Source organism: Aedes aegypti, chromosome 1 (assembly GCF_002204515.2).
Source record: "Aedes aegypti strain LVP_AGWG chromosome 1, AaegL5.0 Primary Assembly, whole genome shotgun sequence".
Taxonomy (NCBI): Eukaryota; Metazoa; Arthropoda; class Insecta; order Diptera; family Culicidae; genus Aedes; species Aedes aegypti.
In genome coordinates, this window is record NC_035107.1 from 218,649,552 (window position 1) to 218,676,383 (window position 26,832).

The 26,832-nt window shown below is 39.2% G+C and overlaps 2 protein-coding genes across 2 annotated transcripts; one reads left to right on the forward strand and one right to left on the reverse strand.

Moving 5' to 3' along the window:
* The first annotated feature begins 1,642 nt into the window (after positions 1-1,642).
* LOC110681552 (zinc finger protein 148-like) lies at positions 1,643-3,212 on the forward strand. The gene is made up of 2 exons (XM_021857604.1): positions 1,643-1,826; positions 1,920-3,212. Exons 1-2 carry the CDS (start codon positions 1,810-1,812, stop codon positions 2,974-2,976), a joined length of 1,074 nt encoding a protein of 357 aa, XP_021713296.1. The 5' UTR covers positions 1,643-1,809; the 3' UTR covers positions 2,977-3,212.
* An 8,849-nt stretch (positions 3,213-12,061) lies between these two features.
* On the reverse strand, positions 12,062-13,912 carry LOC110681553. Its single transcript, XM_021857605.1, has 2 exons — positions 13,789-13,912; positions 12,062-13,699 (listed from the first exon to the last, which is right to left on the reverse strand). The coding sequence occupies exon 2, from the start codon at positions 13,519-13,521 to the stop codon at positions 12,403-12,405; it is 1,119 nt and encodes a 372-aa protein (XP_021713297.1). The 5' UTR covers positions 13,522-13,699; positions 13,789-13,912; the 3' UTR covers positions 12,062-12,402.
* Positions 13,913-26,832: the final 12,920 nt, after the last annotated feature.

Here is a 26,832-nt window from a genome sequence, read left to right on the forward strand (position 1 = left end):
TTTAATAAGGATTTATTCACAAATTTCATAACGCTAAAAATGGCTATTTTTGACACCCACCCACTCCCTTGTAACGCTATTTGTATGAATATTTTAATTTTTTTGTATAAGCCGTAACATCACGAGGACACCTACCCACCCTGGGGACGGACCTGGTGTAGTGGTTAGAACACTCGCCTCTCACGCCGAGGACCTGGGATCGAATCCCATCCCCGACATAGTCACTTATGACGTAAAAAGTTATAGTGACGACTTCCTTCGGAAGGGAAGTAAAGCCGTTGGTCCCGAGATGAACTAGCCTAGGGCTAAAAATCTCGTTAATAAAGTCAAACCAACCAACCAACCTACCCACCCCCTTCAGCGTTATGAAATATGTGAATGGGCCCTAACACGAAAGAGCATGTTACTGCAACTACTTTAGCAATTTTTCCCGTTCAAATAACGGCTATATCATACTTAAACTTTAATTTAAAAATTGGGTCCATAAATGAACCTTGACACTTTTGATCATGTTTGACGTTTGCTTAGTCGACAAAAACACCACAGAGCTTTTAGTTTTAACACTGGGGTTGTTCCTATCTGACATTTCGGAAGGGACACGGAAAACAAAATACACCCACATTTGAGTTTAAGCCAAGCCCATGACAACCATATATCGATACACAGTGTTCTTCGTAGCCAGGATGTCCCGGGCGATAGGCCTATTCACATGACGTCTCAAATCAGCTGATCCGGAAGCACTTTGACAGTTCTTCTATAAAAATGACAGGCCCGTGTTAGCACCGGCCCTCCACCGATGTAAACAAATGCATAGACGGATCTGTCACATGAAAAGGCCTATAAGTGAATATCGCCCACTGTCAGTTGTGACAACTGTGAAAATAAAGACCATTGCTTTGTTTAATTGTTTGTTATGGTTTGATTATCAGTATTTGATATTGTTAAATCAGCTAATAAAGTGCCAAAAAGTTCAAGCACATTCAACATTTCGATGGTTTTGGAAGGAGAGCAAACATTAAAAGGCATCCTGCAAGCCTCCAAGCAAGCAATCAGTGATTTGATTGCGACACTTGCTCGAGTATGGATCATAAACATTAAACAAAACTTCGCATTCTGATTGCACTCGCGATTCAAATTACCCGAAAATGAGTAAACACATGGAGATGTTGACTACGCTAAAAGTCGTCCCGTGCCATAGTGGTTTCTGCGCTCGTGTATATACACTTTACATGTCACCAACACTACTTAAAGAGTGCTGGTGGAAAATATAAACAAAGATCAGCTGTTCCCAGCAAAATCAAACGGCAGTATTTTCAACCAGCAAATTTGCGCACGTGTTCGTGACACCGCTCGGCGAGAGCTCAATGAGCCTGACCAGAACGGTTATTCCAAATTCACCACCCTTTTCACCGTTTTCACCACGCTGCGTACGCGAGAGAATCGGTGCCCCTGTCGGAAGGTGAGTCGATGTCGCGCTCTCTCGTCTCGTCAGGGCGCTGCCATAGTAAACGCGTCGAGCGATGCGTGCGCGTGTGCGAGCCCGCAAAGCAGAATATCAACAACAGGAAATCCTTTGATCGCATCGCGTTCGCGGACGCGTTACTATGGCCGCACCGTCAGTCAGCTGCTGTCATAACATTTTTCGGTTCCCGATTAGCTTGTAAACACGAGAGACCGTCCTGATTGTGTGTTTGGTAAAAGTGTCTCGTCAGCGAGACAGTGAAACAAAAATCCTGAATTAGCACTGTAAAACGTGAAAATTTCCACATACGATTTGGTGCAACTCACACGGACCTATCTGCAGATGCCATGGACAATGACGAATTGTGAGTAGCCCTTCGAATTGTTTGGATATTCCGGTTTAAGTTTCCTCATTTCGATTGACCGTCATCTTTCTCTTGTTCTTCCCTTCCCCCCAGCTCGCTGGAATATTTCTGTAGACTGTGCGCCTCAGAGGGGGTGGTTATTCACCCGCTGTTTCCCCCCGGTGACGAGGACCCCAAAGACGAACTGGTCCGCATGATCGACGTTCTGACCTCGGTCACCCTGACCCGAACACAGGATTCCAGTGCGGTCATATGTGACAAATGCCTGCAGATGTTGGATCTGTTCTGCCAGTTCCGGGAGGAGTGCCTCCGGCAGGATGTGATGATCCGAGCGCGAAGGGAACTGGAGAAGGAACGACTTGAGGAGGAGGAACGACGTTTGGCTGCAGAGCAGCAACAGTTGGCCGCGGCTGCTGCCCAAGCAGCTCAACAGTTGATACCCATCGAGCCGGACGTGTTGATCAAAGAAGAGGAAGATTCGGAGGAACCCCCAACGATCGTCATTGATGACTGCAAGGACGAACCGGATGACGATGAGGATGACGACGATGATGGGGAGGAACAGTCACAGTCAGCAGATTCTAGTCTAGTAGTGGCCAACAACGGTAGCTTCCAGTCACCGGCCGAGATTTCTCTTTACTCTCAAACGAGTAGCCTTTCGATTTCAGTACAGGTAAATCAGATTTCCCTCGGTGGCAGCAGTCCCGGATTGATGGCCGGTTTGCCGGCACCATCCGCGACGACACCACCAGCCAACGTTTCGGCGATAGAATCGTCCCGTCCCTCGCGGGTTGCATTCCGCAAGGGAAAACTCGATCCGAACAAACCCCCACCGGATTGCGAGGTGTGCCAGGAGAGTTTCGCCACCCACTACGACTTCGAGCAGCACATGGACAATGTTCACGCGTGGGATCGTGGCACCCGGTGCTCCCTGGCTTGCGATCCCTGCCAGATGCGGTTCACCAAGTCGTACAACCTGAAGCGCCATATGTACGAGGTGCACGGGGAGCTGGCTCCCGGTTTGACCGTGACGGCGTGCGAGTACTGTGGCCTGAAGTTCCTCCGGGGGTACACGCTGAACCGACACATAGCCAAAGTGCACAGCAAGCACCGGAAGGCGAAAAAGGTGATGATCATTAAGAGTAAGTAGACACTAGCGGGATATAGATAAGGAAGGGATGGGAAGCAAGTGGCCATATTCGAGCAATGCAGAATTAGTCGGTATGGGAGGTTGAGTACAGATACGCGTTGTGTTTTTAAGGGGGGGGGGGGGGGGGGGGGGGGGTGCCGTGTATTCTCCGATATTTTTACTTCTAATGCATTTATTAGGTTTTATGTATGTTCTGTGTAAGGATATTGTAAAAAGCTAGCTCTTTATCAGAAACACAACAATGCGTAATTTTGATGTAGATATTGGATCGGGTACGTACTCGCGCCTCGAGTACTTGAGAGACTAGCACTAGCATATGATGAACGATATTGGTTTGCAGCAGTAACACAAGAGATGCCAAAAACAAATTGATCTGAAAAATTTGAATTCGAATTGTCCCATTATTTCACTCTTTACAGAGTGACCACTCGCGTTTAAAGTTCGATGAAAAAAATGTTTCCCGTTGTTTATTTCTTTATTGGTATCATTCCAAACATTCATTTCTTATATTTAGTTATGTGTTAGAAAACACTATCATCCTAATTAGGTAAAATTAAATTAAGCGCTTATTAACATTTTGTTAACAACATATTACCATTTCACCAACGATTTTTGTCTAAAATTAATAATTTGATTCGACACTTGTTCCAATGTAATGTTGAAACCCTATATTCTATGTACCTATGTCATTAGTACTATATCAGAGAGGGAGCTTCAGAATCATTTTCAAAATTTTATTTTGAATCTTAGGCGGAGAATTCTTAACAACTAGTCCATATTGGTACGGCATACAATGTGGCCGTGTTAATAAGTGGATACAACAGAATTCCGCTGGTGCTTCGGCCGGACACTCGCGAGTGTTATTTTGGCAGTGGAACAATTCAAATGTTTTTTTTTTTAATTTGTTGGAAACTGCTTCCGTAGAAGAGAAAATAGTTTATTTCGTGTCGCGTTGTACGTGGTAAATTGATTCGTTTTTCGCGTTTTGATTGCATAGCAGCGAGAGCATGGTGGAGTCGCCAATGCTTTGCGGCAGTTAGAAACAAGCAGTCTCCCACGCGTCATCAGTATGCTTGTGAGAAACGAGGGATGATTTGCTGAGCGAATTCGAAAAAAGAATTCGGTGAGTTTGTTTCTATATGCTGCCAATGTGCCAGTATTATTCACTTGTTCGCTAGAACGTCTACCGGACGTATCCTATGGCTTTACCCTTCTCATTAACATTCCGCAATATCCCGTAACACCTATGAGAGGTCGTAGAGTTCTCTGCGTCTTTTTAAAGTAGGTGTTCACTTAACCATTCCTCCCCGTTCCCCAGCATTTGCAAGGACGTGGCCAGGACAGCCCTCTACTGTTGGAGAATGTGTCATTTTTGTCTAAGAAGCAGGGATTAGTCCCAAATCTCTGGCTTTGGTAACGGACGGGAAGGAGGCAACCCTCATACAACAACGGTCTAGGACTGTACCACCTACGAATTTCTAATGCTAATAAGTGGATACAACAGACATTTTATATATTTGTTACAATTGGCTTGAATGTTCTCAACGCTATTTTTGCAAGTTAAACTCCGGAAGTCCGGACTCATGAGAATGGGAGCGGAGATGAGCTTTTCTTTTATGTTACAGAAAGCTTCTTCTGCTCGCTCATTCTAAAACATTGCTCTTAGTTTTAAGTAGATCTGTCAGGGGTGCCGTAGCTTCGCTGAAGTCTTGTATAAACCTTCGCTAATAATTACACATTCCCAAAAATCTGCGTAACTTCGTTACCGTTGTTGGACGCTCATATTCTATCACGGCTTTAACTTTTTCGGTGTTCGGTCGTAAACTTTGAGTGGATAGTAAATAACCCAAAAATGGCAGTTCTTCGACGCCAAATTTATAGCGAGGTTTGCCGCGAGTAGGCGACGTGCAACTTCCTTTAGTAGTTCAACATGTTCTTGGAATGTCTCGCTGACGATGACAATGTCATCTAAATATACAAGAACTCTTGGTTCCAGTTCACCGTGCCCTAGGACTTGATCCATAAGCCGAGACAATGTTGCAGGTTTGGCATCTTCGGACTTCGGATAGTTGTAGTCATGTGACTTGACACTTTGAACTCAGAATCTTGAATGAAGTTTATTGAAATGAAAGTAAAAGTTATCCCACGTAATATACAGCTTTTGCTTGGGTTCACCGAGGTCGATTGCTTTAGAAATTTTTGTTTTAGCAATGAAACATCTGCTCCAGAGTCTACTAAAAACGAACAGGGTTTATCGAAAGTGCTTATCGAAAGGTTGACAAAGTTTGAAGCTGCTACATTAATTGAGAAAATTGATCCACCGTTCCTAAAAAAATTTCGTTTTGTGGTGGCGTAGCTGTCGTAGGTTGATGTACCTGAGGGGTCATATTCCAGTGCGGTTGGTTAGGGTTTTGCATGTACGGAGTGAAGTTATTATGCATGCTCGGTGTTGGCGCGGCTGTTTGTGAGTCAGCGAAATAAATTCTGTTTACGCGAGTTAAATTTTCACGGATGGAAGTTTCTTTTTAAAAAAAGCTACTTAACTACCCTAGAGCCGAAATCGAACTAAACTTTTATTACAATCTATCTATTAACTACACTTCATTTGCCTGCACTAGCACTTTTCGTCGTCGCATATCGAAACAGCTGGATCGCGTCGATGACCGATGGTTACATCCGCCCCGATGCAGTCGTCAGCAATCTCCACTGCACCCATTCTGGCGGCTCCGTTACCGACTCGCTGCAGCTGGGTCGTCAGCATTTTTGGTTAACGCCAACCGGGTAGCTCCGTTGCTAACTCGTCCCTTCCTGAGAGATGAGGTTCCGTGCGAATCACGTCCATTAGACTCAAAGGCTTGATCCTGGGTTGAATGTCCACCACTGATTCCTGAGTAGCTATGTCATTAGATGCCTGTATCTTTATAGTGGCTGACCTGTGGGAGAAAACTTTGAAAAGAATCGCAATTACGATTATCATGCAGGGGAACGAGATGATTCCCCCAAAGGCGGGCCAAGAGGGCCACTTGATGCTGAAGCTGGTGTTGTTCAATCGGATATACTCCATCTCCTTTCTCATCTCCAGATGCAGGTTATGCAAATGTTCCAAACTCAGGTTTGCTATTGTAAACTGCTTCTGTATTGAAATTCCATCTAAAGGTAGCTGTATTGGGCTTCCTGCCATATTCTGAACCGTGTTTGAATAGCTGGTATTGTTGATGGTTACTTCGCAATCGTGAAATGATAGCAAAAACGTTCCAGTTAAAGTACGATTACTAATTCCACAATTTGATGTAAGAGAAATGTTTTGGATTGTGTTCAGGATAATGTTTCCATCGTTTATAATAATGACTTCCTCATCAGGTGGGTTCATGGTATAGTTGCAGCTAGCTTGCTGTCCAGAGAGAAGATTTGGTACGCATTTGGAGTTGTCGAATTCCGTTTCATTAATTTTGTAAATGGTTGATTCCAGTGAATTTACAATGTAGTTACCGGTATCATGATTCAAATAATACCTTTTCGCCAAATGAATTTGTTTATGATTGGATGTTACAGGGAAGACGTGAATCTTGTTGAAAATCCTTTTATCTAAGATGGGTGTCTTTATTAAAAGGGTCAATTCCTTGGTGTTGGTTGCGATCGTTGTATCTGCAAGGCTCAGTGCTTCCAAGACGTTATGAAGTGTAATATTCTGTTTAGATAAATCTTGATACAAAACTTCTACTTCATCTTGACTTAGTATTTTTTCGTTTAAAATTCCTATTTTGGAAAATATTAATCGAATAGATTTCCAATGATTTTGAATTTGAGAGGTCTATTGCATCCTTTGTTTTGTAAACCAATTCTTTCATTTGCAAATTTAGGGCTCTGTTTATTCTGATCTGCTGATTATTATTATTAACAAGTTCGTTGATTGAGGAGTTTATAATTTTTAAATCGTTCGCGTCTGGGCTACCGGCAATAAATTTCCATCCCGCTCCTAAACTATCCCATCTCTTGTTTCTTTTTGATGGAGCTAAATTTTTAAGTGTTTGATGAATCTCGTCAAACTTTTGGAGGATAAGCTTCGTGAATTGATTAAATTTTAGCTGTTCGAATTGACTTCTAAGACCTTCTACATGATTAGTTAATGAAGTAATATTGAAATGATGGATATAATAATGGGATGATAATTGAATTCTTGCTGAACCTGAATGAAAAATAACAATCGGCAAATGATCAATTCTGTTAACGTCTATTTTACTACCTATTACTATACTTAAGCTTATAAAAACTCTGAAAAGTGAAATGAAGAAAGACAGATGTTAGATTTTCCTGACCTTGACATCATTTTTGTGAACTTTTCTTCCATCATCCATAGTAACCGTACTGTTATTAACGTGTTTGATTTTATTTTTCTTAAATCGCGGTTTATGGTTCATCCTCTGTCTAGCATTTTCATACACTTCCTGATTGCATTCCAGTTCAATCGTTTTTTTTTGATTTATTATGATATTTCAAATCCTTTTTCTGTTTTTCCTTAATGTTCTTGAAAACTTTTTCTATTATTTCTGGAGTTCTGGGAGAAGGAAGGATAATTTCGAGAGGAGTATGTTTAGTGGTACTATGGATTGAGGAATTGTATTTATTCAATGACAAAAGGAGCATTTCATTAACAGGTTTCCCTGGATTCTCTGCTTTTGTCATTCTATAAATTTCTAGAATTGTGGAGTGGAAACGCTCCACAACACCATTCATCTCGCTTCGTCCGGTTGCGGTAATATATGGTTGAATATGATGGGTGTTGTAAAAGTTTACCAAATCTCCAGTCATGAAGGATTTTTCTCCGTCCATTACTAATATTTCTGGTGTATTGTACTTCAAAAGGATCTCTTTAATTGCGGGAACTATATCGACAGCAGCTCTAGAATCAATACTTTTAATTTGGGCAAATTTGGAAAATTTGTCGATATAGGTTAGGAAGTGGTGATTCTCAAGGAAAAGGATATCGATATGGGCAATCTTGAAAGGGGCATTTGGGATTGGAGTGGCCTGGATAGGATATTTGATAGGGTTTCGATTGTATTTACTTTCGTGGCAAATTTGGCAATTTGTCATAAAGTCTTTCAACTTTTGAGAGAGTTTTGGGAAGTAAAACCTCCTCAATAGTTGTAACTTGTTTTCTTCAGCTCCACGATGAGCTCTGTAATGTTCTCGTCGGATGATATTCCACTGTTCATCCTCTTGTGGTACATCTTGAAGCATCGTTTGGCAAAAGCGGATTTTTAACATTCTCTTGGAGCCAAAATGTTTTTTGTAAATTTCTTGGATTTTACCCATCAAGTGTTCTGTTGTTAATAATCCGTTAACCTTCGATAAATCAAAATGATTTTTAAGAACCTGCAAAAGGTAGTCGTCATTAGTATTAAGAGTAGAAATGTTTATTCTAGTGTAGCTAGAGAATGGATTGGTTATTGTTACTTTGTCCGGACCTTCCTGCAAAATTACTTGGTGTTTAAAGGCATTGATAGGTGCTTCAGTGGATTCGATATAAAAATCGTCGCTGTTGTCTGCAGAGTGTTGGGTTCCTGTCATGGAGCAGACAATTCTACTTAAAGCATCAGCAACTACATTCGATTTCCCCGGCTTATAAATGATTTCATAATCATGCTCTTCAAGGTACGCTTTCCATCTCTTAAGTTTAGCGTTCGTATTTTTAGGAGACAATGCGAATGTAAGAGGCTGGTGATCCGTAAATATTTTAAACTTTGCTCCATACAAATAGTTTCTAAATGTTTGAAGTGCCCAGTAAATCGCAAGCATTTCTTTTTCGGGTACTGAACAACCTTCTTCCGTTTTTGAAAGGGTTCTAGACGCAAAGTGTATCGGTTTATCTTTTCCCAACTCTCCTTGAGACAGGACTGCACCAATTGCGATAATAAGATAAAAGGTTTATTAAAATCTGGGTATATGAGTATATCGGAAGATGAAAGTAAGCTTTTCATTTTCTGGAATCATTGTTTTTCTTTATCATTCAAACTTATTCTCTTGTTAGAGGCAGGGCTTCTCTCCCCCCTTAGAAGGTTCGTCAGGGGTTTTGCAATCTTTGCAAAATCTTTGACAAATCTTCGATAATAGCCCATCATTCCTAAAAACCCTCGAAGTTCCTTTAGATTCTTAGGTTCTGGAAACTGATTGATGGCTTCAATTTTCTTTTGATTTGGTTTAATTCCTTCTGAGCTTATAATGTAGCCTAAGAATTCAACGTCTTGATGAAGAAATTCTGATTTATCTAACTGGATCTTTAATCCAGCAGCGTTCAGTGTTCTGAAGATAGTGTCCAAATTTTTCAAATGCTCTACAAGGTCTTTACCGAAAACTATCACGTCGTCTATATACACGTAGCAGATCTTCCCTATGTGTTCTCTAAGAACATCATCAATCGCCCTCTGAAAAGTTGCAGGCGCGTTTTTTAATCCAAATGGCATTCTTGTAAATTCATACTTGCCATTATGTATAGAGAATGCCGTTTTTTCAATATCGCTTGCTTTCATCCGTATTTGATGAAAGCCAGACGCAAGGTCTAATGTGGAAAAATATTTCTGTCCTTTCAATTGATCAATTACATAACCAATTTCGGGCATTGGATATCGATCGGAAATTGTCTTTTCATTCAACTTCCTGTAATCTATGACCATTCTAAACTTTTTCTCGCCAGATGCATCTGCCTTTTTTGGCACTATCCATACCGGTGAAGTCCAAGCCGATCTTGAGGGTCTGATTATACCGTCGGCTAAAAGTTTATCAACTTGTTTCCTAACTTCTTCTGTATAGGCTGCAGGATAAGGATATACCTTTTGATGGATTGGTACATCATCAGGGGTATTTATTGAACATTCCACAGTGGTACCACAAGTAAGTTTGGTGTTGGGTTGATGAAATACTTCTTTGTGAGAATCTAATATTTTTTGAAGCTTATCTCTTTCGTCAGTTGACAAATGAGAAATTCTGAATAAGTTGTTTGATGTTGGAGTTGCGGGATTATATCTTGAAAGTGGCATACTTAAGGTTTCTTTACCTTTTCTTAAATGTAAAACGTTATTTTCTAAATCAATTACTGCATTCAAACATTGTAGAATACCTGTACCAATTATTCCTTTAAAAAATGGATGAAATTGGCGAAGCAAAAATTGAGCACTGTGGTTGATTTTAGGGTAAAAGAAGTTAATGTCGATAGCAGATGAGGCGTTAAAATTACCATTCGCACTGGATATATTGTCAGCTTTGAAGTCGTACGGTTTCGAAATCTTGTAACTGTAGGCTAATTTGGGTTCAATCATGTTAACATTCGCTCCAGTATCTACAAGAAATGGAAACTCGCCAATATTTGTTTTTAAATAGATAAACGGAAGAGTTGGAATTACCAACTCGGATTCCATTCTAAAAAATTAGTCTGAGATGATGAGGATGGTTGCGGATCTTCTTGATTGACGGGGCCCTCTTCAGCTGTTGGTACATCATCACGATGAATGTCGGGCTGTGGTTGTTCTTCGTGCTCTTGTGGTTCAAATTGCGATTGATAATAATGGTAATAAAAATCTTCGTATCCTGAATCACATTCTGGGTAACCAGGATATGCATAACTATATTCGAGCGGGTGAGCCACTCGTTTAAAATGCTGTGGTTGATTAAATGGGAACGGATGTGGTCTTTTGACTCCCATGGGAGGTCTATTACCGTAATTTATGTTCCTTGACCTGATACTTGGATCCACTTCCATCGGTTCCGGTTTAGGAAATGCTCTACTGTTTTGTTGAAATTGTTGGTTTGGCATGAAAGGTCTTGGTGGAAATTGTGGAACTTGGGGTCCATAATTGAATTTAGGCCATTGAAACGGTTGCATAGGCACAAATGGTTGTTGAAAACTTCTAGTAAAAGGTTGTAATGGTTGTTTTTTAGGTGGCAATCTGGGAGGTGTTCCTAAATCCATTGGATTTGGGATATTAGATGCATGTTCATTTCGATATGGAGCCGATCGGGTGTCCATGTTGAAATATTCCAGGCAAAACTGATAGGCATGGTTTAGTGTCTTTGGAGATAAAGTTTTCAGAAGTTGGCATAAGGGTTTTTCTAGCCCCCTAATAAAAGAATCAATTGCCTTTTCTCGAAAGTAATCAATGTGTGAATTTGCATGTAGGAAAAATTTTGGTTCTGTCTGAATTTGAGCGATAATTGACGATAGTAGCTCATTAACACGAGAATAATAACTCCCTAAGCTTTCATTAGGTGCTTTTTTGATGGACGTTAACTCAAAATCTAGGGTTTTCAAATCCCTTTTATCTTTATAGTACAGCAAAAGTGTACTTTTGATATTGTTCCAATTGTGCATGATATTATTTGCATTAAGAATGTCGGCGGCTTCGCCTTTAATTTTTCTTCGAACAGAACGTCCGATAAGCTCAAGTTGAGCATCGGTTGCACCGTGTTCACGATACATATCGATTACACCTTGAACGTCGGCTAACCAATTAATTAATTCGGTTGGTCGACCGTCAAAGGGTTGTAGGTCACGCAGAAAATCTGGTAACTTCCCTAACTCAATAAATTGCTGCATGGTTAGCGGTGGGTTAACCGGCTCTCCATTGATAGCGGCGTTTGGATTAGCCATTATTGTTTGATTCTAATGTAGCAAAACTATGAGACACTAAAAGCTAAATCTACTGTATCGTTTGATTCACTGTATTCACTCAGATTTAAAAATTGATTGCACTTATAAGAATAATCACTATTCGATAATTCGATTTGATTTCATCAATAAATTGCACTTTCTCTTATTAAAAAAAAATACTCCTTTAGTCGGTTTATAATAAAAAATGGAAAAACTTACATAAAGGACCGTGTCCTGAGTCCGGCCAACATTGGATCGTTGGTCTTTTGGTGGCTGTCGTCCTCACACTCGGGGGATCCGCAGGCAGGCGAGTTTGGATTGTCCTTTTTGCTGGAGCGCTACTGGGGTCCTGGCACGCCGATCGGGTGATCCACGGTGTCCTGCGGGTCGCTTTGTGATATATTGAAGGTGTGGCTCTTGGAACCACTTAGAAGAATTTTTCAAAGATTTTTACATTTCACTTATATCACTTATACTGTTCCCGATATGGAGGATCTCGCCGGAGCCTCCAGTTAAATTTTCACGGATGGAAGTTTCTTTTTAAAAAAAGCTACTTAACTACCCTAGAGCCGAAATCGAACTAAACTTTTATTACAATCTATCTATTAACTACACTTCATTTGCCTGCACTAGCACTTTTCGTCGTCGCATATCGAAACAGCTGGATCGCGTCGATGACCGATGGTTACATCCGCCCCGATGCCGTCGTCAGCAATCTCCACTGCACCCATTCTGGCGGCTCCGTTACCGACTCGCTGCAGCTGGGTCGTCAGCATTTTTGGTTAACGCCAACCGGGTAGCTCCGTTGCTAACTCGCGCTGTCCCTGGTGTGGGTGACCACGGCTGTTTGGTCGCCCTCCACGATAATTACCGTTAGGGAAGAATTGCCTTTGGAAACGCGGTGGGGTTTTGTTAAAGTTAAACCGCTGATTGTAAGACGGTGTTCCACGGGGGTAAAAATTGCTATTTCCCGCATCGCGTGGGGCGTATCTTCCATTACCTCTATGTTGATTTCTATTTTGATATCTTGTTTGGTTCGCGTTTACGCTGAAGATACGGTTAAGTTCATTGTTCTCGGAGTTATCGGGTAATTCATTAAATTTCTGAATGGCTTGCTCAATACTTGAGAATGAGCCAGCTTGGAGTACAATTTTCGCATTTTCAGTTGGAACAGTTTTTACCAGCGCCTCGATACCTGATTTTGTGGCTATTTTCTTTGCGGTCGCCTGTGGGATGCCCTCTTTGACATATATTCTAGTCAACTGATTGCAAAGTGATTCAATTTGTTCGCAAAATTGTTGTTTTGGAGAACCCTTTTTAACACCTTTCAGTTTAGCGATCACTTGGTCTGAAGTTACCTTGCTTTCACAGTGCTGGCTAATTATGTCAACAATTTCTTCAATTGATTTTCCAGTAATATCGTTCGGCAATGCATCTCGCGCTTTTCCAGATATTCTCGTAGATATGAATAACTTTAACGTTGGGAGGTCGGCAGCTTGAGTTGTTTTTAAAAAAAATACACTGTCTTTGAAAGCAGACAGCTTCTCACAATCACCGTCGAATGGCAATAAGATTGACGAGGCAAGTCTCGCGTCGAAAGGCATGATTTCGGAAATTGGGTTTATAATTGGTTTCGGTTGAATTACTATTTTGCTATGTGTTACTTGTTTAATATAGTCAATGGAAGTTCTTGCTTTTTTGATATAAATAAAAAATTGCTTATCAGGGATTTTATCTTGGTTTTCTATTAATTCGGTTTCTATCTCATTAAACAACCAAAAAGCTTTTTCTAAATTTGTCTGTAATGTATCTACTGTTATACTTTTATTAATAGATTTCCTAAGATTCTGTTCTATTCGTGTTAACTGATCAAGATTGTTCACTAATTTATCGAAAGTCATCACTTAGTTAACTAACTTTTTGTACTTATCTGTTTTTGAGACCTCTCGCGGTATGCGATTCGTATCCCACATATTGCTGCTCTCGATTGCCGCTGTTGCCCGTTGGTTGGTTGGTTCATCTGTTCCCGAAATTGCGTTTCGTCTTGTTTATTGCGCCCTGGTTCTCGTTCAATCACTGCTGCAATTACTTTTCGTCTCGTTCACACCTTGGTTCATGTTCGATTATTGACGAAATTATGCTTCGTCTCATTTTACTGTGTGTCGCACCTTGGTTCAAGCTCGTTTGTTGTCGAAATTAAATGTTTATCGCACCTTGGTTCCACGCTGATTTAAATTCACGGTCACACAAAATGTTTTACTGTTATTTTTTTTTGTTTGTTGTTGTTTTACACTTTATCGCTTCGCACATTGTTCAGTTGGATTTCGCGACGTATTGTGTTTTGCATGCCCTTCTTCTGGTATTTGTTGTACACTCGGAGTACGAGGTACACAATCATCAATATCACTACGGTTACGATAGCGCCGACGGCTATCCTCATTTCTATAGTAGCGAGATCAATCTGGTTCACGATATGATTATCCGCGTTAAACCATCCCATCGTGACAACTTTGCAATTCCACCAAGTCTTTTTGTTTTTGAACACTTAGAAATCTTCCTTCACTTTGATACTTTTAGGCTTGATTCACTGTGTCTTGGTTCTGTTCAAACTGTCACGGTCTGCCATTTGGCATCTTCGGACTTCGGATAGTTGTAGTCATGTGACTTGACACTCTGAACTCAGAATCTTGAATGAAGTTTATTGAAATGAAAGTAAAAGGAGAAAGTTCTATGGGTATGCTGCACGAGCGAAGTGAGTGCGTTTGTAAAACATTGCATGACCATGTACCGCACATGTGGCAACAGTTACGAAGGTTTCAAAACAAGGAATTGAGGACAGTTTAACTGCTGACTGGGAGGTCGCAGTTGTTTATGCATATTTTGGTACTGACTGTGAGGTCGTCGTAAATTTAGGAAAGCAATTAAAATAGGATATCTTTAATGAAAATGTTTACCATGTGTGGGTCATGGGTACAGTACTGAATTATGAGAAATGTAGTAATGCTACTACACTGTTGGCCATGAAAACCTGAGCTTGCATGGCATTTGCGTTTTTATGTTTATCTTCTTGAGGTTTTTGTACCGCGTCATTATCTTGTAGTTTTTGGATAGCATCGTTCAGCCTGGTAAATGTTGCAGCGCGCAGTATTGTTTTAGTTTCTGAATTTTTCGTCCCAGCAATTAATGCGTCGACCCCGCACTTGGTGGCCATTTGTAACGCTATATCACCCGGTATTCTGTTTCGTATGTAGATGGACTTCAGCTCTTGTGTGAGCTTTTCCACTTCAGTACAGAAATCCTCTGTGGAAGACGTTTGTTTTGTATTTTTAAGTTTCGCTAAAACATTCTCAGCGGTGGTTTTTGATGAGCAATTTGTCTTCAATGCATCAATTAACTGATCAAGATTTGCGTTTTCAGGTATTGATTGTCTAGCGGTTTCTGTAAGTCGCGTTTTGATAAATCTAAGAGTGGTGGCGTTTGCTGCGTCTTTGGCAGCCTGTGAAGCAGCCGCGTTTTCGTTATTAACTATATCGACGAATAGTGCAACGGAATCTAGAAATGCGTCAAGATTCTTCGGGTTACCGTCATACATATTGATTAGTGTGGCACCAGTTTTAATGTTTACTTTTGCCATTTTTGATTTTATCTTGTTTAACAATTTATTAATAAAGAGAATTGCGTATGATAATGTGAACAGGCTTAGTTTATGAATTACAGCCCTTTCATGTTAAGATAATATTAATATGTGTACGTTGCTATAAACTTGTCTAATAGCATTTGTTAAAAAAACAATTCTGATTCTTTGATCTCGGTTTCAATTATAGCTAATGCGTCCGTAACTTTACCATAAGTTAATTTTGCGTTACCTAATTCTTGCTCTAAAGTAATTTTTCGGTATTTTCTGTTCGGAGCTTTGTTAAGATTTCTCAGGATATTCAAATGTTTGATACCTTCATTGATGATATTTCTATTTTCGTGTGTTTTCATATCAAATAAATTAGAATCAAAATATAATATAAAAATGTATTGAAAATAATTCCGTATGGAACGAACTCACTTCAATGCCGTTTACGTCACCGTATTGCGTTCCTCGCCATCTGTATATTTTCCTTCCAGTCTCGCAGTTCCTCGCACAGCCAGTTGTACATGTATTTTAGCAGCAAGGATGGACCGTTGATTCTCATGTTGATTTCACTGTCACTGCGTCGCACTTGAAATGTCATTGCTCGTACTTGATTGCTGTTACGGAGGCAAGCGAAACTGCTCGCTTTATAGCTTCCTGGGTTTGCAGTCGTTCGAGCTTGATGATGATATGATAAATAACGTATAGAAACACAAGCACTAAAACTGCAGTTCCAATATACACCAGTTTCGTCGTTGCGTCAGCTGATCTTTCTAAGTGAGCTGTTTACTGTACGTTAGTATTCACAATTTTGATAATTTCTTCCGGCACCCTTGGTGGGGCTAGTGTTGTGACTTCATTATTCATTTTACTTTTCTAGAACACTTTTAAAACACGAATCCAATTATTTGTCCACCAATTCTACACTAAATCGCATCATGATGAGTTTTTACTATTGTTGGCAAAAATAATGTTGCCCACTGCAGAAGTTCGTTTCGTCGTGCATTAATTGTTCTTGATAACACAAACCATTTTGTACTTGACTTTATATTAATGGTTGCTTCATTTGTTCCATAGTCTAACACTTTAATATATAGCTCTTCTTCTAATTTTTCAAGGAGTTGTTCTACAGTCTTGTTTACTTTTATTCTCATATTTTGTTGATCACTTTCTTCACCAAATTTTCTGAGGGTAGATTTCAGTTCACTTATTGTTGACATGATTTTTGTTTGTAGTCTTTTCATTTACTTTTTTGATAATATTTAACTTCATCACCGAAATATACATCTCCACTTTTTGTAATTTGTAATTTCGGGTAATTTCTTCGCCAATAGTTCACCAGCCAGTTGCAGCATCCGTTATCTGCACATTGCCCAATTCTGTGTTTTTCTGTACTTTCTACGCATTTTTTATAATCTTGACGCGCTTGCGCATCAATTTCACTCCAAAACTGTTTGCTTTCTTCTGAGTTCATCTTTATTTTCGCCTTTTCACATTTTCAAGCGTGAATACTTTTTACAGGTTCACTAGTCCGGTCGCCATTTAGGTTACTTATCACTAGTACGCCGCGATCACTGGTACGCCGCGGTACAACGTGGTTTTGCGAACCTCGCTGTTTTTAATTGAATCGCGACGAACTTGACTTTACTTACTAAACGATAGCCATCCTGACGTCTGCCAGTTGGGTCGCTTAAGGGTTCTTCAATTAGTGGTCGATGGCCAAATTTGGACACGTCCAATTGGGTCGAGCTAATGTATCAGAATCGACACGTTTATTGCAGTTCAAAGGTTTTTATACATTTTCGAGGTCTGGAACAGTTTGCTAAAGTGTGTATGATAGAAAGAGTAATTTGTTGCATAGGTGAGACGAAGTTCATCTTTGCATGCTAAGCAATATCGGTTATTTGTCGCGATCACTTTGGCTTGGCTTGTTATTTGACTCCTCCGAGTTGCCTGCAACCAGTTCCGGACCTCACCGAGGGAGGTAAGGTGAGCCGATAGAACGATGCACCTCGGTGGTTAATGACTTCCATATGTGCCGTTTGTGATTGCATAATTGCCTGGTCATTGCTTTGGTGCTAGGATGGTTGGTGTGTGTTATTTTACAACATGGGTTTTATATTGGGTTATGGATCCAAATGGTATGCTACACAGTGCTGGGTCTGCCTAACCATTTCTAGTCGCGAAGGGACCGGCTTATCTAGAAAAACGTCACACCTGTAAATGGTGTGACTAGTATTTCCGCACATGGTGCATTTGGCTTCTGATTTGGGCTTCGTGGGTTTGTGTGTCGGATTAGCTGCTACTACTACTACCTTGCTGTATGGAAGCTTGGGGTGTTCGGAAGCGAGGTTACAGCACAGTTGATTGGCTATTCGCTCAACTTCCTTTTTGAAATCGTCCCAGTTGTATATGGTCTGCAGGTCTAGTTTATCTTCTAGCCTGGTGAGCGTATGCTCGTCAATTCGATCCTTGACGAGGCACACGAGGAGACCATTAGCTATGCAATCCATGCTGTTAGCTGGTTCTCCCGCTATTTGCAGTCCCGACGTTACCACTGTGTCGACGGCATCCACAATGTTTAGAAGCGCCTTGGCGTTTTGCTTCTGTGGTCGCTTGAATTTTAGGACTTCGTTAAAATGTCCTTCGAATGCAATTCTCTTTTTGTAGAACCGCTCTTCCAGTTTCTTCCATGCGTCAGCGAATGTGAGACCGGAATCTTCAAATGCCTTGCAGGCATTGTACGCGGGCTCAAAACTTTCCAGCCCTTTTTGCAGGAAAATGTATTTTTCTGCATCTTCCGTTATTGTTGCGGTTCGTTTTTCGAACCGGCCTTTGAATGACAACCATTCGGTTGGAGATCCTGTGAATTTGAGAAATTCTATCCGGGGCAAATTGGTAGATTTGCCAGCACCGTGTAGCAGCGTTTGGTCAATTTGGATGGCATTGGGCGTGGTCTACTAGACCGATGAAGGTGATATTTAATCATTGATTAAAAGACTTGTTTTGTTCGAAGACCCAAATTGAACCTTTTTATTCAATGGATCTGGATTCCTTAAATAGGCCTAAAAGTGTTGCACCGGTATGTGCTACATTAATGGTTTTGCCTAGAAGTAATGGGTGAAGAGTTCTGGAGCACATATGCTGGGGTCAGCGTGACAAAATAATTGTGGTCCGATCGTTGCCTATCGCAAATGCGAGGAATCTAGATGTTGGTTCATCGTTCGCGTCAGCATATATTTTTATGACCACCGAATTAACTTAACTGAAGATGGGCACGTCTTTTGACTGTGCCCCACACCTCCCCCCTTTTGGGAGAATGGTGTTAACATTTTGACTCTCAGACCATTGCCCTAAAACTCTTTTATAATTTAGTTAATCTGTTTTTGTGTATAATTTGAGTTGTTCCTTGAGAATTTGTTATTTTAACATTAGGATTTGAAATTTCAACAACCGTATATGGACCATTGTATATTTGATCTAACTTTTTCCTGTTTTCGTTAACTATTGCTATCTGATCTCCTAGTTTTAGTTCGATGGGATTGAATTTGTTTTGGTTTTTGATGGTTTTTTGCTTGGTAATCTCTATATATTTTCTGGTTCTTTTATGTGCCGTGTGTAATCTATGTTGTAGTTCTTTTACAAAATCGTCGTAGTTATATATTGGTTGTACCTTCTCTGTAAGGAATTGGTTTTGTATTTTTTCTGTTCTGCCAAAGACAAGTTCAAAAGGAGTATATCCATGATCTAAATTTGGTGTAGTATTATATGCGAATGTGTAATAGTTGACCCATTCATCCCAGTCATTTATATGTTCATTGGTGAAAATTCGCAAGTACTCATTGAGACACTTGTAATTTCTCTCCAATGCACCGATTGTCTGTGGATGATAAGGTGTAGAAAATTTATGATCAAATTTTAATAACTGTGCTATGTTTTTGAATAATTCATTCCTGTATTCCGTTCCCATACCTGTTCTAACTGCTGATATATTTGTTCCATATGTTAGCATGAATTCTTCTACAATAGCTCTGGCAACGGTTGAGGCTTCTTTGTTTATAATCGGAATAACTGAAACGTATTTTGAAAAATCACATTGTATGGTAACTGCGTATCTATTGTTATGATTGGTTTTTTGAAATGGTCCAACAGTATCAATTGAAATAATTTCAAATGGTTTGCAGGGGGTTGTTGTTTTTATAAATTTTTCTTGAGTGTGTTTTTGATGTTTATTAAGTTTACAATTTATGCAATTGTTTACAAAGTTTTTGATTGATTCTTTAAAATTTTTCCAATAAAACTCTCTTCGTAATTTGGTATACATTTTAGTTTGACCAATATGACCTCCGGTAGGGCTGTTATGAGTTTTCTCGAGAATCTCAGAGGCCATTCTTGGATCTTTTATAATTTTTGGTTTCTCATATAACAATATTTCAATGTATTTCATGGATTTATTTGCTACTCTTTTTAATTCTTCCGCGGAAATAAAATCAAAAATTTCATTTTCAGTAGGTAGTGCTAGCTGGTCTAAGTTTAACTTGGTTGCACATTTTTCTATATTTTGGAACAAGTGCAATAATGCATCTTTATCCTCTGCCATCAAATGAATTCCACTTACTAACAAGAGGTCCTTTGTGCCTTTTTTATTTTTGATTTTTGGTGTACACAGTATGCTGTTATGTTTGTTAGCTGTATTAAATTCTAATTTCGGAAGTTGTATAACTTCTTCAAATGAAAGAGCGTTAAACATCCTGAGTTGATCAGGCTGCAAGATGTTTACCTTGTCGTCATCAGATGTTTTAATTTTAGTCATGCTTCGTGTAATGGCATTAATTGTTTTTAATTCATCTGAAGTAATGTTGATGCGTGAGAGGGCATCAGCAATTACATTTTGTTTTCCTTTAACATACTCTATTTCGAAGTCATATTCCTCCAGGTCAAGACGAATCCTTTGTAGTTTTTGGGATGGGTTCTTCATCCCAAATAAATATATTAAGGGTCTATGATCTGTTTTCACTCTGAATTTTCGTCTTAATAGGTACGGTTTAAAATATTCAATAGCCCAATGGATTGCAGCTAATTCTTTTTCAATAATAGCTCTGTTCAGTCCTCCTTCGTGAAGGTTCTACTGGCAAATGCTATTGGAAGGTCAATTTCGTTATAGTTTTGTGAAAGAACAGCGCCACAAGCTGTTGATGATGCATCCGTTGTCAATATGAATTCTTTTTGGAAATCTGGGTATTGAAGAATTTGGGGGTTTAGAAGCTTCGCTTTCAAAGTTTCGAATGATATGTGGCATTCATCTGACCATTTGAATGGTGTGTTGTTTCTCAGTAACTTATTTAGTGGTAGGGTAATTTCTGAAAAATTTTCTTTAAATTTTTGATAGTAATTACAAAAAGCTACATAGCGCCTTACTTCATCGGCGTTTTTGGGTATTGGATATTTTTTTATTATGTCATATTTTGAATCGTCAGGCAAAATGCCTTTGTCTGTAATTTTATGTCCCAAATACGTCACGTCTTGTTTAAAGAAGAAACATTTTTCTGGGTTTAATTTTAAGTTGTATTGGCGTAATTTTTCAAAAACTAATCTGAGGTTCCTCAAATGATGATTTTCAGAGCAACCAATCACCACAATGTCGTCTACATAAACAAACGCACATTCTGGTGTTAGGCCTGCCAAAGCGATTATCATCATTCTTTGGAAACTGTTCGGTGAAATATTAAGTCCGAAGGGTAATCTTTTAAAATGGTATTGTCTGTTTCATTCACAACAAAACGCGCCGACAACTTTCGAACAGACTGAAAAACAATCATCGCCAGCAAACCAATCAAAGGAGGTGCTTTGCTTTTGTGTTGGCAAGACTGGGGAAACGTCAAATGCCAGAAAATAAATCAAAGGAGGTGATTTGCCATTGTGTTGGTAAGACTGGTGTAACGTCAAATTCACAGCGGTTGCTTGGCTGGCGACGATTTTGGCGACGGTTTCACCGGCGACGATTACAAATCGTCGCGTCCGATAGGGTGCAAAATTTACAATAATGACCGCTTGCAGTTGAAAATGCAGTATATTTTTTGGAATGTTCTTCTAACGGAATATGGTGGAACCCTGACATTAAATCCAGGGTTGTAAAGTATTTCGCTCTGCCAAGTTGGTCCAAAATTGTATCAATTCTCGGCAATGGGAATTTATCGGGAAGTAATTTTTTATTCAACTGACGGAAGTCAACGACTAATCGCCATTTTTGTTCATTATGAGATTTTTTCGGCACTAACAATATCGGAGAATTGTAGTGCGATACAGAAGGTTCTATAATTTCATTTTCTAGCAAATTCTATACTTGCCTGTCAATTTCAGGTGCATGTGCGTGAATTTGCTTATAATTAGGTATGTACACAGGTTGCTTATCGCTTAATTTTTTTTTGTTCATAAAAATTATTAGTACTTAACTTATCGCCTTGTGAATAAAATATGTCATTGTATTCGTTTAGCAATTTCTGTAGCTTATATTTTAATTTTGGATTGGCATTATCAATTTTTATTTTATCAGCTAATGTTTTAGCTCTCGCTTGACTCATAGCATCGCGAGCTGCTATATTTGTATGTATATAAAAATGTTTTAAAGGTTGAATATTTTCTATAAGTACTGGTACCTCTAAGGTATTTACTAGCTTTACATATGGATTTTCACTATTTACAATTGTATTACCCACAAAAATCCCTGGTTGAATTTGTTGTGAGCATACTACTGAATCTTCTTGACATTGTATCAAGGAAGGAATTCGTCTAACTATTTCACATCGCTGAGGTATGAAAATAGCTCCATGTAAGTTATCTTGAATTGGAATTCATAGCTCTTCGTTTTTGTTTGAAATAAAAAGCATCCACAATTCATAGTCAATTTTACACTTGTTTTTAATCATGAAATCTCTCCCTAAGATACCATCAGTGGGTATTGGAAAATCTTTCGTCACTATTTGGAAGGACTGGTCAATTCTGGTACCTTCTACATAAATGCACGCCAAATTACACGTATTGAATTTGGTTGTTGTTGTTGATGATGTTGCATTTGTTGTACATGGTTTCCAATGTTTTCTTGTTGTGCTACATATACATATTGCCTATGTCTTCCTCGACCTCCAGAGGAGTTGAAGTTTCCTCTGGAGGACCAATTATTTCTGCCCCTATTTGCGTTTCCTCTGTACTGTTGATTGTAATATCTTGAATAACCATTTTCTTGGGAGAAACGATTATTGCTGGGATAGTTTCTTGTTCCTCTTTCTCGACCTCTAATGTTGGTGTTGAACCTCCTTTGCATAGCAAGCGCGTTGCCGTAATTGTGTTGAATGTTAGTGTCATTTTCTGCGGCTTTACTAATCGCTTCATTAAGCGTCTCAAATTTGCCTGCCTTCAATATCAACTGCGTTTGAGTATTTTTTATTCCACTTTGTAACGCCTTTACTCCTGCTTTCACGGCCATCTTATTTGCTGTATCAGCAGGAATTCTTTCGTTTATATATATATTTTCTAATTGGGTCGTCAATTTTTCGACCTCATCTGTAAAATTAGACAGTGTCCCATTTTGTCTTGTTGTGGATAATTTCGCCAATATTAAATCGGACGTTTGGGTATTTTTACATTTATCTCTTAAATTTTGCACAATTGCGTTGAGCGTTTGTGGTGTGGCTCCAGCGGCTGAACGTGTCTTGCCCTCTAATTTTGATAATACCACGTTTATAGCTGCTGGTCTGGTCGCATCAGTAACGATGGTATCTAGAGCGTTTAGAGGGGATATCACTGATTCCAATTTATCAGGATTTCCGTCGTAAATTGGGACAAGCGTGGAAGCTGTCTTAATAACATCTAATATAGTAGCCATTTTGGTGGCTGCAAAAATGTGCTTGATCTTTATTGCACCTAAGATTGTTTGTGCTACTGTTTTAAATCTAAAAAGATGAGAGTTTAGCTCTAATCTACTATCGATGAAAATTTTAATTTCACTATAGGCGTTCCGTACACCTACTAAAACAAACTTCCCGTTAGAATGAAATTCTAATTTTTCAAGTAGTTCTAAGTATAAATAACGACTTTCCTCTGTTTTGTTTATTAAAGTCTGTTTAGTATATTTCCTATTAGGAGACTTTTTGAAATTGTTTAAAATGTTTGTCAATTTGCGTATGGACTCATCTACGCCGTCCATACCGGTGTAAAGCTAAAACAAAAACAGTCACTTACATCATAATCGTTCGGCTCCTGTTGCAGTCACGGCTCCTAATGCGTTTGGCCGGCTCGGGTCGATTGCGCTCCGTCTCGTATTTCAGCGTTGCGGCCAACGCCTGGATTTTTGCCACGTTAACCTTGGCGCGCACGCCCCACTGTCGTACATTTTCTGCTGCTCTCTCCTCCAGCCATTGTAGGTTGTTTATATTATTTCTCTGGACTGGCTGGGGTTCAGGAACCTTTAGGCACTGTATTTTTTCTGCTGCACTGTGCTTTAGCCACTTGAGTTTGTTATTATCTATGTTATTTTTCTGAACTACCGGGGGTTCAGAAACCTTAAAGCATTCTTTCTTCTTAATGTTCTTTGTTGGATTACTTGTAAATTTATGCGCCAATATTATTTTTCGACTTTTCAGTTCTTCTAAAACTTGTTGGTGTTCATGAGTCACATTAGATTTTCTGTTCTTCATTTTTCATAAATTTAATGCACTAGCACTTTTTCAAACCTTCGTTATCACACTGTTTGTACGGCGCGGGAGACTTTCCATTTCGCGCATCAGGGTTTGCCAAATTACACGGAGGATAGCAACAATAAAAATCACCATGTATGTGGCAATCACATGCACTGGGCCAATTCCTGTTGATGTCACTGGGTGCATCTGCTGCTGTTGCTGCTGCACTACGATTTCTTCTCTTTTAGACTCCGTGCTCCCCATGTTTGATCACTATTGGATGGCGATCTTGGCCAATTTCATAATTTCCTTTTGTTCTTCTAGGAAATCAGCTGCTAGTTTTAGTACAGCTAAGAAAAGTACTACTGCGATTATTCCGGCAGTTATCGTGCACTGCATTTTCGATTTTTCACTTCAACTTACTTATCCGGATTTGTAGTTAAGCGGTCACTTTGCTTAGCACTTGGAGAAGGCCCCAAAGATTCTACCTGTCGTTAGGTCGCCATCTACTAGACCGATGAAGGTGATATTTAATCATTGATTAAAAGACTTGTTTTGTTCGAAGACCCAAATTGAACTTTTTTATTCAATGAATCTGGATTCCTTAAATAGGCCTAAAAGTGTTGCACCGGTATGTGCTACATTAATGGTTTTGCCTAGAAGTAATGGGTGAAGAGTTCTGGAGCACATATGCTGAGGTCAGCGTGACAAAATAATTGTGGTCCGATCGTTGCCTATCGCGATCGATCGAACTGTTAATCGAGCTCCCCGCAAATGCGAGGAATCTAGATGTTGGTTCATCGTTCGCGTCAGCATATATTTTTCCACCGAATTAACTTAACTGAAGATGGGCACGTCTTTTGACTGTGCACCACAGTGGGTTCAAACCCGCCCGTCACCCCTTCCTCGTGTTCTGCTAGCTTTGTGAGCCTTATTAGCTCTGCCTTTACCGTGACGTATGTCTGCATCAGAGGGCCTCTTCTCTGAGTTGCTTCCCCTAGGCCCTCTAGTTTAAGCAAAATGCTCGTTGCCTGCCTCCAAGTGTCGTCCAAGACTAGTTGTCTCACTTCCAGTTCTGCTGATGAGGGCAGGTCTGCTTCTTCTACTTCTTTTGCAAAGTCGGCGATGGCCTTAAAAGACCCTTCCATCGCCGTTAATTGCCTGAGTAGCCCCTGTGGCGTGTGTACTTTCGGAGAAGGCACTAGTCTCAACGGTGTCTGATGTAAGAATCTCTCGTATATTTCATTTCAAATGGTTTTTATAAAGTTACATAGTTTAGTTTGCTTCACCTATACATAGAAGTTTGCTTATATCTAGAATTTGTCAGAGAAGTTTGGAGCTTACATGGAACGAAGGAAAAGGTTTTGAAAACATGTACTAGGCGATGCTTTAACAACTCGCCGCTTCGGATTTCAATTGGTCATAAACATTAAACGTTGCGTCGTCTGTTACGCACATGGTACGGAAGATACATAGACGTAATGGTAATGTTTGTAAATTGAGTAAGGGTGAAAAGACACATTCAGCATTGTTCTACTTTTACCAGATGTGGGTCGAAGCAGAAGAATGTCAAGTGTGTTCTGTAATTTATTGTTTTGCTATAAAGTAGGTTTCGTATTCTTGGCAAAGCAAAGAGTGCTTGCCCTGGAGGATTCATGTGTTGATATATTGATAGCAGAATGGGTGAATGAAGATGCAGAGATGCCACACCTTCCCCCTAAGAGAAAAATGATTGAGTATCGCGAGATCATTTTAGTTTTTTTTAAATTCAAGCTCCAAAAATCTTTGCATTTATAAAAGTTTTATAATGAATATAGTAATTGATTGGTATGTATTTAATAACTATAAATGTTGATTTAAAATTGAGTTTAGTAGTTGGAAATATACTATTCTATGCTTACTTAAGGAAAAAAAAATTGTTTTCTGTTTTATTTGAATTTAACTAATTTATTTTTGTGGATTGTGTAATATTGATTTTTGTTATCGTCAAATATCGTTACATTTGGATGATTTATCTCTGTTACTTTATATGGACCTTTATAAATTTTATCGAGTTTTGACCTATTCTCATTTTCTATCATAACATAATCTCCTTTTTTGATTGACGATGGTTTTGCAATATTTTCTTGGTTTTGTTGTCTTTTAAGTTTTGCTTTGTTAATTAATTCTTGTGTTCTCTGTGCTGCAGTTTTCATTTTGAATTTCAGTTCTGAGTAGTATTGTTCATAATTATATATTGGTTCAATTTCTTTAGGATTTTTTAGATTATTTGGTAGCGTTGCTGTTCTTCCAAATATAAGTTCAAATGGTGTATATGGAAAATCAGAGTGAGGAGTCGTGTTGTAACAAAATGCATAATAAGACAACCAATCATCCCAATCATTATGTGACTCATTGACAAATTGTCTTACAAACTCATTTAGACAACGATGATTTCTCTCTAGACTACCAATTGTTTCTGGATGATACGGAGTTGAAAAATTATGTGTAATTTGTAACATTTGATTGATATTATTGAAAACTTCGTTTTTATACTCAGTTCCTTGATCCGTTCGTATAATGGATGGAGAACCATAAATTAAAATGCAGTTTTCAATAAATGCTTTAGCTAATGTTTCAGCCTGTTTATCTGGAATCGGTTTGACGATAATATACTTTGAAAAGTCGCATTGAATAGTTAATGCGTATCTATTACCTGAGTTTGATTTAGTAAATGGACCGATAGTGTCCATAGCTATTATTGAAAACGGTTTCTGGGGAGTTGGAGTAATTTCAAATTTTTCATAAGTTTTGGAAGAATGTTTATTTTGTTTACATTTAATGCAATTATTAATGTAATTTTTAATTGTATTTTTCATGTTGGGCCAAATATAAAAATTTTTCAGTTTTTTGTATAGTCTGTTTATACCAGTATG